This window comes from Lepisosteus oculatus, chromosome 10 (assembly GCF_040954835.1).
Source record: "Lepisosteus oculatus isolate fLepOcu1 chromosome 10, fLepOcu1.hap2, whole genome shotgun sequence".
NCBI lineage: Eukaryota > Metazoa > Chordata > Actinopteri > Semionotiformes > Lepisosteidae > Lepisosteus > Lepisosteus oculatus.
This window is the reverse complement of record NC_090705.1, coordinates 3,715,734-3,733,928: the sequence shown is the minus strand read 5'-3', so window position 1 is coordinate 3,733,928 and position 18,195 is coordinate 3,715,734. Positions and strand designations below refer to the sequence as shown.

Below are 18,195 nucleotides of genomic sequence, written 5' to 3'. Positions count from 1 at the left end.
TTGGTTTCATTACCCCTCTGGTCTATTTCTGTGTGGGTGGTTCGTATAAGATGGCTGGAAAGCAGAAAAAGGCTGATCCTCTGCCTGTTCTTTCTCCAGTTAAGATGAAGCTAAAAGAATGTGAAGATCTTTAAGGGGCTAGGGTGGCCCACTCGGCTTGAACAGAAAATGGATCTACAGGAGCTGCTTGTAATGTCTGAAATGGTGGCAGTGAGCTCATTTCAGCTGTATCGGCTTCAGACTTAAATGCTCAGATGTCCGTGTAGCTGCTCAGCAAATGATCTCAAAACTGGACTTGATAGTGGAAGAACAAAGGGAATCAATAGGAATGCTGGATGATTATGCAGAGAACCTGAGGACTCCGGAACTCAAGGTGGTAGAGCTGGAGGGCGTTTTTTAGAAGGAAATCAGCATATCGGTCCAGTTGGATTCCCAATGAAGGCAATCCCTGTATAGTTTCCAGAATTGATTGGCACAGACTGGGTCCAGAGAGAGGGCATGTGGAATTTTTGAAGAAACCGCTCTTCTGGTGGCTGCGACAAGCCCCAAGTGTCAGACTTTCCTTCTCAAAGAACACCTAGTCTTTCCTGCTATATCTTGCTGTCCATGCCTGTTTGTTTTGGCTCAGAAGAGTTTTTCAAATCTGAAGGTTTGTTGGATTGGATGGAGTGATACATTTGCTCAAACTTGCTTATATTCATTGTGACATTTCATTTATTGTGCCTGTGCATTCAATAAGTAAGCATCTTGCCCTTTTTGTGTACTGCATCCCTCTAAAACTGATTTGTAGGTATGCAGAGTTGTATTATTGAAGTATTTTCATTCTTTAGTCATTCTCATTGGGAACTGAAATCTCTGATTTAAACATTTGTTTGCTTATTTTTTTATCATAGTGACACTTAATCCTCTTGTTTTTGCTTCAATGGTTTTGGGGTCTAGCCATGTTCTAGTAGATTGGGAAAAAATGGAATTAAAACATAGAAGAAGATAGAACAAAAGAAGGGTCACACACCTTTTCAGACCTTTTTATTTTTCATTATATCATTTTGTTTCTATCTTGGTTATTTCCTATGCCCCACGTTCCATATATCTGTTAACACTCCTTGCTCACTTCAGGTTTTTCCTCTAGAAAACAGAAAAGAACATCTCACTAGCGGCTATCTGACCTGCTCCACATTGGGTGATACTTGGCGTACTGTCAATAAAAGAGGCAGGAGGATGAGGGTTCTACCTTGTGTGCTTGGTTCTTGCCAGTTACGTGTTTGTAACCTGAAATGCCCCTTCTAAAGAAATTGGAGAAGGGCTTAAGGTCTTAACTTGGTGCACCTTTTGCTGTCACCTCCACCCCTAATGTTGATTGTACACTGTTTTTATTTTATTGCCATGCGTATTAAAGAGAAAAATACTAAAAGCCTGGTTTCAGGTGATGATTCCCCAGCCGTCTGCATTGTGATTAACACTTGAGAAAGATGTTCCCCCCCGTGGATGGCATGATTCTTGTATCATGTGCCTACAGCCTTTTTAATGGGCTGAAGGAACAACATTTTTTGTCTTTTAAGCTGCCTTTCAGCACAGGGTTAATGTTGAAAAGTAGCACGTTGTGTGCTATGTGTTCGGCCTGTCAGAGGATGGGTTTGTCAACTCACATTGGTCTTAAGGGCCTGGTCCTGAATTCTGGATCCTTCTATTCGAAAAATCCCCTGGTTTCCCCCATTTTAAATTCCACTAAGACTTGTTCAAAAAATTGTTTTTTTTAATCTTTTAACATTGCTAGAAAAGTCAAGTGCATGAAAGAGGTTTATTAAATTAACTTAAATGACCTCTTTCTTAAGATTGGGAATACTTCTAAGTAAATTCTTGCATTACACAAGTGTTTTACTTAATTAGGACAAAATGTTCTTGTGAGCAGAGTTCAGACTTGTGTTCCAAATACTGTAATCTGTCAATTACACGATTTAACCAGTCATCTGCCTAATTAACCCTGCCCTTTGTGACCAGGGATGGAGACCCCTACATTAACCACTACATACTCTTTTCTTCCCCGTGCTGTGTGCTTTTGGTGAGCTTTTTCAAGCCACAGAATGGTACAGTAGGTCACCGATTGGGTTACTGGCATTCAGCTGTTCTGACCTCTCCCTTTGTGCTGTAACAATTTAGTATAAGTTTGCACATGTTGTTCGCCACTGTTCGCTTACTTTGTTTTTTTTTTTTAGTTTTGTTCTCCGTGCGAAAATGTTAAGAACAAATGGGTAATGCAGTCTTGGTTCATTACTGATGAAGGCAGCTATTGAACCACATGACACTAGGGATTCACTGGCTTATTAAAGCCATACTTGAAGTGTTGGGATGGGTTATGTAATCTTATTCAGCCTTTCAGATATTAATTGCACACTGAAATGCTGCCGTGTTGAAGGTGGGGGGTAGGGGTCGAAATTTATTTTTGCTTGACGTAATGTGGAGGAGTTCTTGTAAAGCAATCAAAATAAAAACTTGCTTAAATGCCACTGTTCATGGGCATCTTTTATGGCGCTTGACTTGCCTTTTCTTTCATCTATAACATTGTTTGCTCTTTAGCAATAAACATTCCTCAGTCAGGTAACCCCCTGATCAAATAATTTCATATTTCTCTATCTGCGCCTGTGTTTGTTTGAGTCAGCTGCACAATTTTTGAAATAGGCAAACACTATATGAAGGCTCTGTTCTCTCACTGGATGCTGTTGTGAAACATTATGGAATGCATCTTTTTTTTAAGAAAAATATTTTTCAGAATATTAATAACCCTTTAATTTGGATTCGAATGGGCAAGGACTACCAACGTAAGGGGAAAAATGGCACCTTAACTGTTTTGTTTTCTTATTTTAGACTCCCAGTTGCTGGGCTGAAGAAGGAGCTGAAAAGAAGGGCACACATCAGCGGTCAGCATCGTGGGGAAGTGCTGACCAGTTGAAAGAGGTAAATAAATTAGAAAGAAAATCGGTTCTTTAGAAGACTGTTGAGTGGTCCATGACGAACTGTATGAGTTTTGGTGCTTATTTTATCCCGAGCAGAAGATTATCTTCTACTCTATGTGACAAAAACTTGCGAACTGCAGATTGTACAGTATGATACAGGATATGCATGTGTTTTCAGAATTATGGCATTTTTCTCACTAGTTGTTATGGCAATACAGGAAATGTGAAAGATAAAATAAAAGAGGGGAGTGGTTTTGCCAGCACAGAAAATAGTTTTCTGCTGTTTTAACAGGACTGAAAACACCCCTAGAAATTATGCAGGACGGGCAGATTTTATATTTGGTTTGTGCTCTCATTGAAATAATACTGAAGGCCTTCACCTCTGCTTTGTCTTTGATCTGTGTTGACTGTGTCCTAGTAGATTATCTGAATGGGTCTTTATTTTTGCTGAATGCAACAATGTCAGCAGCCATACCGCCCTGCAACTCACAACTGGCAACCCACAGAAGCTAAACAGGTGTGTGCCTGGTCAGTACCTGGATAGGAGACTCCTGGGAAAAACTCCTTGGTCTCTGCTGGAAGAGGTGTTAGTGGGGCCAGCAGGGGGCACTCACCCTGCGGTCCATGTGGGTCCTAATGCCCCAGTATAGTGACGGGGACACTAGACTGTAAACAGGCGCCGTCCTTCGGATGAGATGGAAAACCGAGGTCCTGACTCTCTGTGGTCATTAAAAATCCTAGGGCGTTTCTCAAAAAGAGTAGGGGTGGACAAATTTCCCCCTGGCCCTTACCAATCATGGCCTCCTAATAATCCCTCTCTATGAATTGGCTTCATTACTCTGCTCTCCTCCCCACTGAGAGCTGATGTGTGGGGAGCGTTCTGGCGCACTATGGCTGCCGTCGCATCATCCAGGTGGATGCTGCACATTGGTAGTGGTGGAGGGGAGTCCCCATTACCTGTAAAGCGCTTTGAGTGGACTGTCCAGAAAAGCGCTATATAAGTGTAAGCAATTATTATTATTAGATAGTTATCAAATTATAATGCTTAAATACAAGGTGTACTATTATTTTAAATCAGGGAGGGGTGTTCCTTGGCTATTCATGGGAAGAAAAATGCAGATTACTGTATTGAACTTGTATTTGTATTTGAACTCTATTGCTCTGTATTTCTGAAAAGCTGAAAAAGACACAACAACCTTCCTTGTAATACAGCTAATTTAAAGTTGTGATCAGCTTTTTTAAAACACGCAGGCAGTTACATGAATTATCAATAGACAAACTGGAAACTTAGGTAAAAAACCCTAAAATGAGACCCCCCAGTGTTTGCTACAGAAATGACACCTCATCTCTGGAGGTGAAGTTTAAATTGGCTAAGAATAGTATCACAATCAATTTAGCATATTGCTAAATTTAGATCCTGACTTTTGAAGCCTGAAGTTTCTGTTGTTAAAAACTGTGTGCAGGCAGCTTTTGACTACATTGCACTTGCAGTTTTGAAGTACCTGAAACAATTTCTATATTTGACTTCCTGTGTGACCTCGAATTTCTTTGTGAGCCAGTGTTTTGTATCGGCAGCAGAGCAGGACATGCCCACCGTGAAAAGTTTGCTTATCTGCTTCTGCTTTCTTCAGTTCTGTAGCAGCAGCAGCAACAGGGTACACTGAATATACCACATTATCTCCTTTGACACTGCACTTCATCTTAGATTTACATCAAAAACCTGATCAATCATCCCCCCTTTTCAGTTCAGTTTAAAAAAAGATAGGTGCACATTTCATGCACAAAGTGTTCTGTCTTATGTTATATGTGTGATGAGGTATACAGTCAAGTCCATTGCCGAAGTTCTCATGGGGAAAATGAGCTTTTCAGTAAATAAATTGTTTTGACATCTTCCCAGTATTCACAGCACTGAAACTGTGAGATTCCTCTCCTGTTCTGAAAGGGTTTTTCAGTCAAATGTATTTTTAGCAGCTTGTATAACTGACAGGCTTGTTTTATGTTGAATATTCGTTAACATATGCAGCAAAGATGTCTCAGTACTGTATGGAAGGGGCCTCAGCACAGATACTTTGCAGTCACACTGCAGCTCTTCATTTAAAGGCGCTAGAAAGTAGATATGAAAAGTGAGGTGTTATAGCAGAACTTTCATTGTTAGTTCCACCCCATTACCTCATTATATATATAGTATATTCTTTTATTAGTATTGGGGAATTGTTTCCTCCTCTTAAGAGTTAGATGTGTACTAGACTTCAAAATTACATGTGCTGTTGAAAGGGATTCAATAAGAAGGTAATGCAATACATTCACTTGTTTTTTTTCGAAATAATAAGTTACATTTAAGCTAAAGCTACACATTACAAAATTCATTGTAAAAGGTTTATTGTTATTTTAAGTCAGGGAGGGGTGTTCGTTGGCTGTTTATGGGGGGAGAAACGCAGCGGACTGTCTTGAACTTTCTGTATATTTGAAAAATAGAAAAAGACACAGCAACACTCCTTGTAATCCAGCTAAGAATATAAAGTTGTGCACAACCATTAGAGGATTAAATTTTCAGTGTCTTCAATTAAAATATGTAGTGAATATGATTAAAACTGAACATTATGCATTAGAAAAACATGCAATTAGTTTTACAAATAAGATAAAGATATATTTAGTACTTCTTAGTTTTTTTCTCTTTTGACATCACAGTCTTGGATCTTGATTTGTACCTGTCTTTCATTTTCTAAATCTGTTTTCAGTTGCAGTCTATCAAGAGTATGATGTGCAGATACTCCTGTATTTGTCCACAGTAATGCAGATACCATTAACATTTTGCATTACTCTGATCTGATAATTGAGAAGAGTACATTTTTGTCCTTAGTGCAGATCCCACAAGTAGTATTTGTACACCATACAGCAATCTAATTGTGTGAATGTCCCTTGGCCCTTTTTTCTTCAAAACCAGTTACATTTGTCTAGGGATCCTGTTATATACTTTTTCTATTAACTGTGGAGGACTTGTTTTTCATACTCCTTAGAAGACCTTCTGAAGACCTTCCGAGTTTCTAGGACTCTTTCTGCTTGTCCATGTCCACATAGTCTCGTACAGCATCAGTGTCACTGGGGTCTGGGATCTGAGGGGGGGGCCATCTGGTTTAATTGTTTCCGTTGGAGTGTTTGGGATATTTATCTTGCTGTACAATAAGGAGCTAAATCACCTGATAATTTAAGATACACATTAGTTATAATTCAGATACAAGTTATAGTTATAAGGATGGAAGTCAGAAGCTTCAGGGTCGGGGAGGGAATATAGGGCAGGGTTATAGAGGAAGTCTACTTGGGACCTGGAGTCTTTTTGTTTGGATAGACCTGCAAGACTGTTAGTTTTGTTGTTCTGTTTTTTTCCTGGGTTTTTGGAAGAGTTCATATAGTAGTACTAGGAATTTATAGTGCTCTTAAGGTTTGCACACATAGTTTAAGGAGATAGGTTTTATATTGTTTTGGTTAACCTAAATTTTTTTTTGATGGCCTTACACTGTGGCTGTGGCGTTAAGCTTCTGTCTGGTTGTGACCTGGCAATCCTTAAAACGTCACACTAGTAAAATTATTTTTTTACTGTTGACACTTTTCATGGTCCTTGAAAGAAATGCCAAAAAAACCTGCCAGAGTGCTAGGCCTTGAAAAAGAAGCACTTTCATAACATTTCAAAGACAAAGCAGAGCTGTTTAGCTTTAGTAAAGCGTGTTTCTCTTTACTACCTTCACTGCAAACTGCTCAACACTAATTATGGCCAACAGAATTGAAAATGGTGCAAAATGTAAGTTTTATTATTATAGAAAAGCAGTATAGAACCAGGCTTATGATTTTCTGTTGATGCCGTTTTTCTGTTAAAATTCAATTGATCCCCTCATAGAGTGACTCATGATTCGTGTTATATTACTTAGTCATTTAGAAAGCATTTAAAATGTGCATATTGTACAGCTATAGAAAGATAATGTTAAATAGACAAAAATATTATGAAATTAAAGGCCCTGTAATAACAGTGGTATTGCTTTGATTGTGCTTTGAACATGTCGTACAAATACAGTGTGTAGCGCACAAGTCCATACAGTATATACAAAGCAGTAGTTTCATTGCTGTGCATTAGAGCGCTTTACATATGCACATACATCAGGAATCCTTAAAATGTTGCCTAAAATGAGCATTGCTCTGTGGTGGTGTGTGCTAATTACTTGGATTTCAAAGGTTGTTCACAGTGTATCTAGATGAGGACACTCTGGTCATCAGTGTTAGTACCAGCCAATCTGAATTAGGGAGGGTGAGTATTGAGGATACTATCACTACTCCAGAAGGTCTTGTGAGTTGATGGTAATTTTTGTGCGTGATTATCCATTATGGTCCTAAGATTCCCATCTGGGACTTTCGGCAAAGCAGAATCCCAAAATGGAGTATTTCTAAACATAAGCACTCTCTTCTTCACTAAATTGAGTCATTATTTCTGTGAAACCTAAGCTTCTGTGCATTGTAAAAATGCTGTTATTGTGTATTCTATTTTTGGACTGTCAGTATCTTTAGAGATCTCTTTTATCTACAATACTTAAGATGGGAAATCAGATTATTAATTAAACATTAAAAATTATTAATTAATTATTAAACATTTTAAAAATTGGGCATACAGCATTAATGACCGTTTTTGTCACAGATGAAATTGTCTGAACTTTTAATGAATTTCCTCTAAATAGATATATGCTAATTTTCAGTTTAGCACCTGGTGTGTGTATTCATTCGTTTTCAGTGGAAAAACATGTGCATAAAAGTAGAGAGGCTTCATTTATCTCTGCTTTTGATCTCAATTGATTACGTTGTTTAAGATCATGATGAGCCTCAAATTGCAAACATTTTCACAGAAGAAGACTTTTTTAAAAACAAATCATCATCTGTACCCTTGCCTCTGTGACTCGAAAGATGTTGGAGCCCTCTGAATGTACCTGTGTGCAGTTACTCTGTTCGTCCTTTTCTCACTGTAGTACCGTTTGTTATTTAAGTCTTGTATATCACAGGGTTATGCAAGTTTCCACTTCAAGTGCTGCCATCTCTCAAGCCCATACTTTTTAAGTAAGCACATGCTTCGTGTTAAAATCTTTTGTATCGGAGTCTTCTTTTTATCAGGAATTTGCACTAAAGGCTTTTCTTTGCCTGGCAAGGTGAGGTTTGCAGTCTGTTACTGGAGTTGTAAAATTTGTAACAAAATCGCAGCAGACTACAAGGATTTAGCAAGCATATGGGCCAAATGGCAATCCCTCCTGTTTTACCTTTCTTTTTTTCGTGTTAGCATTTGTAAGGATAAATAAAGCAAAATACATAGACAGGGATGCCACCCTAAAGAACATGGCTGTGGAGCTCTGCGTGCTCTTTGTTTTCAGCTGATTCTTTATTATTCACTTAGGATCGGGGTTTTTACGGCTTATGCTCTTAATTTCATGAATATCCTGTTGTTAAACAGAATCTAGTACAGCTGAATCATACCATAATTTGTAATTCCACAATATTAATTACACAAGGTAATTAATACTTTAAATCTTACAGGCATATTTTTATAAAACGTTATTTAAAATAACCGATTTTCAGAGGCATGTTTTATTTGCATTTTTCGGCATATTATTCATTACCATGGTACAAAGAGTCAGGCTGATTACTGATTCTTTTTCTTCTTGCTCCTCAGAATGTCCAACAAAGACATGCCCAGGCAAGCTTTAAATGATCTGAAAAAGCACCGAAAGCCTGCTGCACAGTCTGAGCAGACCATACTGTAGTATACCACTGTTTGTGGCAGTAATGCAAGACAGATAAGACGTTGCCTTAACAATATCTCTTTGTTTCGAATGTGCAGAATTACATCTGTGTTACCTGCGGGAGGCCAGAGTTACACTGGAATGTAAATCTGCAGGTTAGAGGGCTTTTTAACTGAACTACATAAAAGATGTTATTCAATTGCCATTATTCCAAAAGCACATTATAAAAGTGTCTATGCTTTTGTTATCTCAGAGGTTTATCCAAGATCGTCACGTGGAAGGTCCGATTCAGAAGCTTGTTGTTTTCCCTGCAAACCCATCTGTCTGTTTTCTGTAACCACTTAGTCCCGAGAGGTGTGGGGTGAGAGGCGATGCCTAGCCCGACACGCACAAGGTGCGAGCAGAGACTGCACCCTGGTGGGACACCTGTCTGCTGCGGACACTTGCACACTGCTGCAAAGTGGAGAAGCCACTTAGCCTGGCTGGGATGTTTTTGTGACTGTGGGTGGACTCAAGAGTCCTGCTGCATTAACACAGGCAGAACACTCTCCACAGAAGATTCCCCGACCCAGAGTTGCACCCATGACAGCTAATCCTAAAGCCTGGGGTCACTGTGCCCCCCTATAAATGAGCAAACTTTATAAAAGTGGAGCTTTATGCATCAGATAATAGGAAACAAATCTTTACTCCTTCATCTTGTCACCTCCCATATCATGATGGCAACCTAGACAACTAAGGCAAGACGTAAACAAGATCTTGTGAAGCAAGATGACCTTCTGGTGCACTTTTACAAGAAAATCGGAATTTAATCTTAACTGTGTTTTTGTTATGCTTCACAGATCTCAATTACTGCATCTGCGTTCACTCCATTGCTGTTTATATCGTTAATTCATCACTCATAGCGTTGTGTGCTTCATCTTTGACTCTTTTTGCATCACTTTTATGTATTGAGCTTTTTTCTAGGGAAAAAAATAAGTTTATATGCATTTACATACTCCATGTGTGAAAAGCAAACTAATTGGTCAAGACACAAATTATTTTGGGCCACTAAGCCCGATAGATTTTATGCAAAAACACCCTGTGAAAGAGTGATGGCTTTTTAAGTTTGTCCTTCAGGGGATGTTTAAGATTAACATTTGCACTCTAGCTAAATTATAAAATAATAATTTAATATAATTAATAAATTATAAAAGACATTGTGAGTCCTCTCCTCCTCAAGATCTTTGGCTTCATCAAATCAAATATTTGAAAACCGAGAAAATGCAGTAAGATGACATTCATCCAGAGAGGAGAAGGTGTGAATGACATGGCAGAAAAGTTATTTTCACCATTGAGAGCACGCCTTTTGTTTCATCTCTGTCGATGTCAAGCATTTATTTCTGTTACAGCTCCCGATGGTGACTCATAATGATGAACTGTTCTTTAGTTAGTGGGCCATTATTGTAACTGTTGTGCTTGTGTAAAATGTTAATTACATCTTAAAGGCATCATTTGGTTGCATAATGTAAAAGATTTGGCTGGACAAAATATTGAGACTTTTTAAAAAATAAAGCTAAGTTGAACTGTAATGAAGTAAATAGCTGCCATCTGTTGTACGTAACCTAAGTTGTATCATTGTTTACTTCATGATTAATGTGAGATACAAAAGTGCTGGCCATAGGGGCTTTTATTGTGGTCATTTTAGTATCCTGTATGCTTTATAGGTCTTCAAAGCCCTCTGATTCAGAACATTGCTTGGGGATTTTGATAATAGTCCTGCATTGTTTCAGTTAAGACCTGCAAAAAAAAGGACATGCATGGATAACACAGTATTATTTGTTTCTGGGGATATACAGTACTGAAGCTAAATATTATCACATGAAAATATTTTCTCACCTGCATTCACTACCTCCCAATGTTATAAAATATAGAGCTCTAGAATACAACATTCATGATGCCCTTTCAGATAAAAAAGTGACCTTGTTGTCCCACTGCATTTTAAATTAAGCATTTGGTACGAGAATATTTTTAGAGCTTTCTCTTTAAAATGTTTTTTTTTTCACCCCCTACTCTCGCTTTGTCAGAAGGTTGCCATTCCCCGTTTAGTAGACGAGATGACACCTTATTTCCTTGCGGGTAGTAGCAGTACAAGTTCTGTCTGTACTCAGAGAGATGCTTTGCAGAGATCATAGCACCCCCTGGTGGCGAAAAGCAGCACTGTAAAAAGGGGTGTGTGATCCCTGTGTGAGACAGGGAAGATCCTGTGTGACCATCTAAGGCAAGACTGTGCGATCCACAGTCCTGGAGGGCCAGTGTGTCTGCAAGCTTTCACTCTAGGTCATTTCTCAATGACTTCAACTCATTATTGCCCCAGTTGCGCCCCCCATTAACATCTTTAAAGAAACCATGGAAACCTACAGACACACCAGCTCTCTGGGACCAGGACAGGACAGGACAGCCCTGCTGTGTGGAAAGTGACATTTCTAGCCCTCGGAGCTGCGGGCTGTCGTCCGGAGTTTCGCTCAGCGGCCCCCTTTGCCTCTCTTTCCAGCAGATCGCGAAGCTGCGGCACCAGCTGCACCGCAGCAAGCAGAGCGGGCGTCACGGCAAAGAGAAGGACCGCCACTCCCCGCTCCCCGGCAACCACGCGGCCGCCAGCCAGACTCAGGTGGGTCCCCGCTCCCCGGCAACCTAGGAACAGAGGGGGTTCACCCCCAGCGTTCCTCTCCTTCTCCGGAGCGGCTCGGACGCGAGCAGTGCCCACAGGGCAGCGCCGGGTCTGTGTGCTTCTGAACGCTAAGCCACGCCGAGAGATTTCACTGGAGTCTGGCAAAGCAGGTGGTCAGGAAGGGGCCTATGCAGAGCGTCCCAAAAACAAGCCTTGTGTTTGTCTGTCCTGCAGGCCCATGATTCAGTGTCACTGTGGTCCTCAGACCGTTTTCTAGTCTTGTTGACGTCTTTTTTAACAGTAATGCAAATATATCGTACATCACATAAAGGTACATGGTGTGACTGTGGGATCCAAGAGCACAAAGTTATCACATTTGTTTGTGTTAAAGTGAGCTAGAGTGGACTTTGTATTTATATTGAATAAAATATATTTATATTTTTTTGAAAATATATTTAGTTATATATCTTATGTTAAGCTCACTGGGCTTTATTGAACATTTAAATTTCATTGCACCTGCTGCTCTCTCTGCTATGAACAACACCTACGCTGTTACTCAGATGCAGAAAGCTATTTGTTATTCTCCTGTTGGTGTGCTTTCTGAATGAACTTCTCTTTTGGAAAACACAGTGTAAACCAATTAAAGGCCATTTCTAGCAGGTAACTCTCACATTGGTGACATTGTACTTTAATTACATGTTGCCTTCCATTGTATCACAGCAGTAAGCCAAAAGCCTCAACATAATGCAATAATTAATTGTATCTTTGTCGGTTATTATTTGTATAGGAGTGTCTGAGCACTGTGTCGCATATCTCTTACTAGCAGTATATTCCATGTGATTATTTTGAAAGCTAAAAGATGATTTTTTGCTTGCAAAGGAAAAAAAAACACCCTTGATAAAAACACTTTAATACATTAGTCTATTGGCTATCTAGTTTATTGTTTTGATGGTGCTGTTCATGTGCCTGTTAACTTGTGTCTTGTGTCATGAGAAAATAAGTGGTTACAATTGAGAGGTGACCCTTTGGCATATCTTGCACATGTGGTTCCTAGTAGTTAAGTGGTTGGAGTATTTCAGCTTCTTGTTAGGGGTACTTGGGGAATCTGCTTTTTTGACAGACTGATGTACAGTATTGGAGTACTTTGTTCTAGACCCCCACATCCCTTTGAGTAAAAACATGCCTTTATTAATGCATTATTTTCCTCTGTTTAGCTAATATCACTGTTTTAGTCATTTACTGTACAGTATACTGCACATGTGATATTGAGTGTTAGCATCTTTCACAAAAAGATGGTTTCTGGGAGGAAAACAGCATGTCTGCACATGCCCTGAGTCTTTTAACAAAATCTCATTTGAATTTTTACACTTTGTTAAAAAGAGTCAGAGGTCAATAGTACACAGAGGAAACGTCTGGGAAAAAATGAGAGCAGCACTTTTCACTGACTAATTCTATTTTAAGGTACTTCAGATTAATAATAATGTCCATAGTTACTGGTTGAATAAATTAATCACTCAACAAGTAATTAAGTGAAACTTCTTGTACATTTTCTGAATCCACAAATACAGCAGCTTATAGAAAATGTATCTTATGGATGCTTATTACGTGTGTGTGAGCTGTGAATCTTCTTTAGAAAATATGAAGAGAAATCTTCTTTTTCTGCATTGTTTCTGTTGATATAGCACTTAGCATTTCCTATAGGTCACTACATTTACTGGAACATTAAATAAATGATTTATCAGCACAGACTGATTTTACTCACATCATTATAGCTTGTGCATGTATACATTTGCTTTAAAAGGACAGAGCTGAGTTGCTTCTGCTCATCTCTTCAATGGTCCTTGATGTTAAGCACCTCTGAAAAGACAGTTTATTTATTCTGGGAGACTTTTAATATGCGCTTTCTGAAAATCCGCTTGGAACATCTCGTTATCTGCTTTATTCTAACATAATTATGTTGAAATGGTTTATAATATTATTCGTATTAAAGGTTTTCATTTTTTCATTACAAGATAAAATGTCCTTTACTTGCTCCCCAGTTCTGTGGGATAATCTCTAAAACCTTATTTCTATTCATCATCACTTATGCTTTCTAATTGCAAACATCATGCAGTGCACTTAAATATTTGATTAATGAGAATCTAGACAGAATGAATCCGTTACTTCATTTCTTAATACATGTTGACGTACTGTAGGCCTTTTGCTAATCTGAATACAGGCTGTTCCCTGGAACATTTTGTACATTCTGTGCCTTACCTATTGTAAATGGACGAGCTAGATGACGTTTATCATCCTAGTGTACAATAAATCACTTAAAGTAAAATGTGTCCTGGGTTAAAAAAAATCATTTTAGGAAGCGCTTCTCTGCACGAAAAACGGTCTAATAAAACGCTCCAACGCCTTTTAATCACAAAGTGGTATTTATATATTCATGTTTAAATTTAAACTCCAGCTCATATCCAGCTTTATAGTTTTTATACAAGATCTACACTGTTTTAAGTAAACAAGCAGGATAGAGCAGCACACTGCAGTGCAGAACTTGCATTCAGTGTAAAAGCTGTTGTGAAGGACTGTTCTGGCTTCATCAAGGCTTGGAGAAAGTCATGTGGTTTCAGGCCTGTCGGTCCAGGTCTTATTCTTGTGTGTTTGCTGAGCTTGGCTGTGGACCTGCATGAGCACTGCAGTGGCCCTTATGTTCTAACAGTTGAGGAACAAACCCTATTGACCAGATGGCCAGTGAGACCTGGCGCAGAGAGTGGGAATTGAGCTCCGCCTCTGACATGTAGATCCCTAACTGTTCAGTGTCCTTGCACACAAAATAGAAGTATTCAAGATCTCCTTGGGGCTGAACACAATGTCTTCATTTGCAGTTAGTGTTTGAAGCTAGGTAACACTCAAAATTGCAGTTGATCAAGCCCATTGAATGTGACCCTTGCACACTGTATTTGATTTGTTGGGTCCAGTTTGATTGAATCAATACCTAGATGGTCAAATGTTTGTTTGTTTTTTAATACTGACCTGCATGCAGTTCCAAAAGAGGACAATCACCAAGATGTTCACATGTTTACGCATAGTTTGAGAATTAAAAGTGTAAATTTGAGAAAATTTTAACCATACTCTGCATTATGTATACTTCTGTAGGCAGCTGTGCCCAGGTCTGTCCCGATGCCATTGTCAAACATTCCAGTGCCAAAGTCAGCCATTTCCAGGGTCCCGAGCAGCATGGAGGGCATAAATCATGAGCTGGAGAAGGTCTTCATCAGAGACAGCGGAGAGAAGGAGGTGGGTATAAAGGTATGTTTGCAGGACAGGTTATCAGAACAGTTCATCACGTCAGAGAAACCGAGGGCTGTCTTTTTACAAATGTCAAGAGCTGATAAAATGCACAAATGCTCTTTGTGAAAACTCTCAAAAGCTAACATGGAAAATGCTTTCGAACCCAGAAATGGTCTTGATCTTCTGTGGCACCAAAGAACAGGGGCAAATCAGCCCAGTTCCTTTTTTAGTTACCTGTAGTTTCTCATTAATCACCTTCTTCAAAACTGCCACTGCAGTGTTACAGATGAAGATCCTGTGTGAGGAGTGCTGGCCAGATGCCATCCTTGGACATGAAAGATTAGTTAGAAAAGATCAAGTGATGGAGAAAGTCACCTGCTAATGCAATATCTTATTTTATATTGCTGTCTACAGTCTCTATTATGGAATACACTCACTTGCAAAAGTACTCCGAACCTTGCACAGTTCTCACATTTTGTCATTGTAAAGTTGGTAGTCATAACACTTTGAAGTAGCTATTAATATTTCTTATGTATGATTTTGCAAACCATTCTTTTGCATGGCACTATATATGTAATGTGCTGGTTTGCATTTCGGATTGGATGCTGTGCAAATTACATCACTGGGTGGTTTTCAGTACTGGCTGAAATGGTTAAACTGGTCCAGAGGAATTTAAACAGCCGTTTTCAGGGGTGATTTAAGTCAAGTGGTAGAGCAGTACAAAGACGGCTATGTAATACTCCTACCGCTGTAAAATATGGTGTTGGCAGTTCCCTATCACGGAGGTGCATGGGTGCCTGAGGCCTTGCCAGTCTGTAATGACATTGTGGACAGAGAATTTATTGTAAAATACTTGGTGGGAGGGAGTGCTTCATGCCAAGTGCACTGAAATTGATTTCCGGGACATCCGATTTGTGGTTGAGATATGAAGACAATAACGCATGTAACAAATCTAGTGACTTCCTTTCGGGAGAACAAGACGGGCTCATCCCAGCCAGTCTAGGTGATAGTGCTGCTAACCATCCCAGTGGGTGCTGTGAAGCAGCAATTGCAGCTTCTGTTGCATTCATGAGCAAAGTGGGAGAATTTCAGATTTTATCAAGAAGGAGAAAAAACCAACGGAGTTAGCCTATGAGATCAATATACTGAACGGTTTGGGTTTTTTTTTCTGAACATCTCAATGAGATCTGTGCATGAGCAGGGATTCTGACACTAAAGTGTGGTGTGTTTCATTGAATTGAAACATGAATGAAAGAGATGGATTATTTACTTTTAAAGAATAAGGACTCTTTTTATATACAGTTCAATAAATTGTATCAAAATTTAGAAACGCACAGCAATCAAAGAAGCTGAGGAGTCCACAACAATAATTGTCTACAGAGGAAACTAGCAATCTTGAAAATACGCAGGCTACAATGAGAACTGTGTCCCATTTATAGCCTGCGTATTTTCCTGGAAAAATGTACGTACTTTGCATTATTGTAAAATCTTGTTAAAATGATATCCCAAAGATGAGATGCATTATATGCAATATTCAAATTACACCATATAAGTATTGCTGCATTATTTTTACTTGAGGTAATGTTTTGTCATTATTAGAAATCCAGTTTTCTAATGTCGTAAATTTAAATCTGGATGTTAGTTTTCTTTGCCTGGTTTTTAGGAACAGATTTTTAATTAAAAACATGCAGTATATATTGTAAAATATACTGTATGAGTGTGGTAGTGTGGGGAATTGAGCTTATTTGCAGGAAGTAATTGTTCAAAAACACACATGAAACATTACCTTCTTTGCAGCTTAGCTGTTAGTTATCTCTTAAACAATTGAGAAATGAGATTTATAAACTTATCAATGTTCAGTCACTGTGCTGATCTTTCAGAGGGAATTTTTACATTTAACATCTGTCACTTTGTCTGGAATATCAGTATCGCTGCCGTCATTTCCTGTCAATGAAAGATGGAGGTGCTCCAATGAACTTGTTGCAGAGTTGCTCTTAAACTTGACAGGATGATGAAAAGCATAATATGGTTCAGCAAATAGCTTTTTTTGTGGGCCAACACTTGGGTCATTTTCAAATTATTCATAGGCTTTGTGAGCTCCAAATGAGAAAATCGGTTTTGTACCATTATTATTCAGAACATGTCAGTTCTTTGCCTTGTGGTAACTAAATCTTTTCTTGTGCCTTTTCCAATCAGCCCAAAGCTACAGTGCCTCTCTGTTGCTTCAGAATAAGTTGCATCAACATTAATAATATTTAGCTAATCTTCATTACCTTAATGACGATTGCTCTTTAGAAAACTCTACCACAAATCTAAATCTTCTTGTCAAAAAAGTAAAATATTTAACTGTGTACTATAGGTGTAATGTTTATATGTGCACAAGAGAAGGTAACACATTATGCACAGTGGCAGTATTTAGGCTTTACAGCTCAGTAGTTAATAATCTACGACACATTCACTACACTGCTGAGGAATTATGAATATAGAACTCCCATCACACCAGCTGATTGAGGTTGAGGTTATTCAACTTATAAAATATCGATGGTTTTACATTTATTGTTTATCTGGCTTCTTGTTGTAGTACTAAGACACAGAGAGGAAAATATTCTGTGAAAGTGTCTTTATGTTCATTTTTGGTTTGTAATAGACATTATCTCTTTAGTTGCTTGAAGTCCTTTTCTGTTGACCTAGTGATGTATAATGCTATACATGTGTAAAATACAATATTGTTTTATATATGAAATCCTGTTATCTGTTTTCGTAAGAAATCAAACTGTAGACGTACTACAAAAGCCATAAATCCAGGATAATGATTTGGATTTCAGCAGGAATGTATTTTGAACTGCAGTACAGCCCTCTGGACTTTCTTTGGATTAACAGCCTCCCCATTGTGACATACAACCCACTTTAGAATCCAGGACAGATTCCACAGGCTTTTTATCTTCGCCTTTCCTTTGCACAAAGGTCAAAGCAAGAACAAGGAGTATTTCTGATTCCCTTGTGCATTGATAAAACACCTTTTAAATGCACATCATATGTCCTGCTTAATACTAGGTTTAGTTTCTTTGTAAGGAACCTAAATGTTTTATATTCGTTTTCTTAATTGAAATGAGCGGTACTGTATACCGAGTGAATATTTTTAAATATCACAGAGCTGCTCACACATACATGACAAAAGCTAAAATGTTGCTTCTTACCAAGTCTGAAAAGGGCAGTTCATTTTGAGGAGTCTTTATCTTAGGTGAGTGTTTTCTGTACTGATCTAGCTGGTCAGTTTCAGAATCGGCATTTCCCAGCCACTGAGTCGGCGTGAGAGGCCTGAACAGGCAGTGCTCTGGTGGCTGGAGCAGTACCAGAACCTGAAGCCTAAAGCCTGGTCAGACCTGTACCTCAGGTGTTTCCAGGAAAACGGGGCAGCAGCCCTACTCTTTCGAAAATCACCAAGTAGTCGGGTCATGGCTTTAATCATCTCACCTGCAACACAGAGTCCCCAGTCCCCTTTCCAGGTCATCGGAGCGTGCCACCTACCGGCCCACCAAGACCAGTTGGA

General features: G+C 38.9%; 1 protein-coding gene across 4 annotated transcripts in view; it reads left to right on the top strand.

Moving 5' to 3' along the window:
- Positions 1-18,195, top strand: part of glcci1a (glucocorticoid induced 1a) — a 74,452-nt gene that overhangs the window by 40,567 nt on the left and 15,690 nt on the right. For 2 of the 4 annotated variants that reach the window (XM_006636175.3, XM_015357883.2), the window contains exons 4-6: positions 2,863-2,952; positions 11,253-11,369; positions 14,511-14,663. In XM_006636175.3, the coding sequence (XP_006636238.2) occupies positions 2,863-2,952; positions 11,253-11,369; positions 14,511-14,663 (360 nt within the window). The remainder of the gene's footprint in view (positions 1-2,862; positions 2,953-11,252; positions 11,370-14,510; positions 14,664-18,195) is intronic. The other 2 variants (XM_015357884.2, XM_015357885.2) reach the window with 2 other exon arrangements.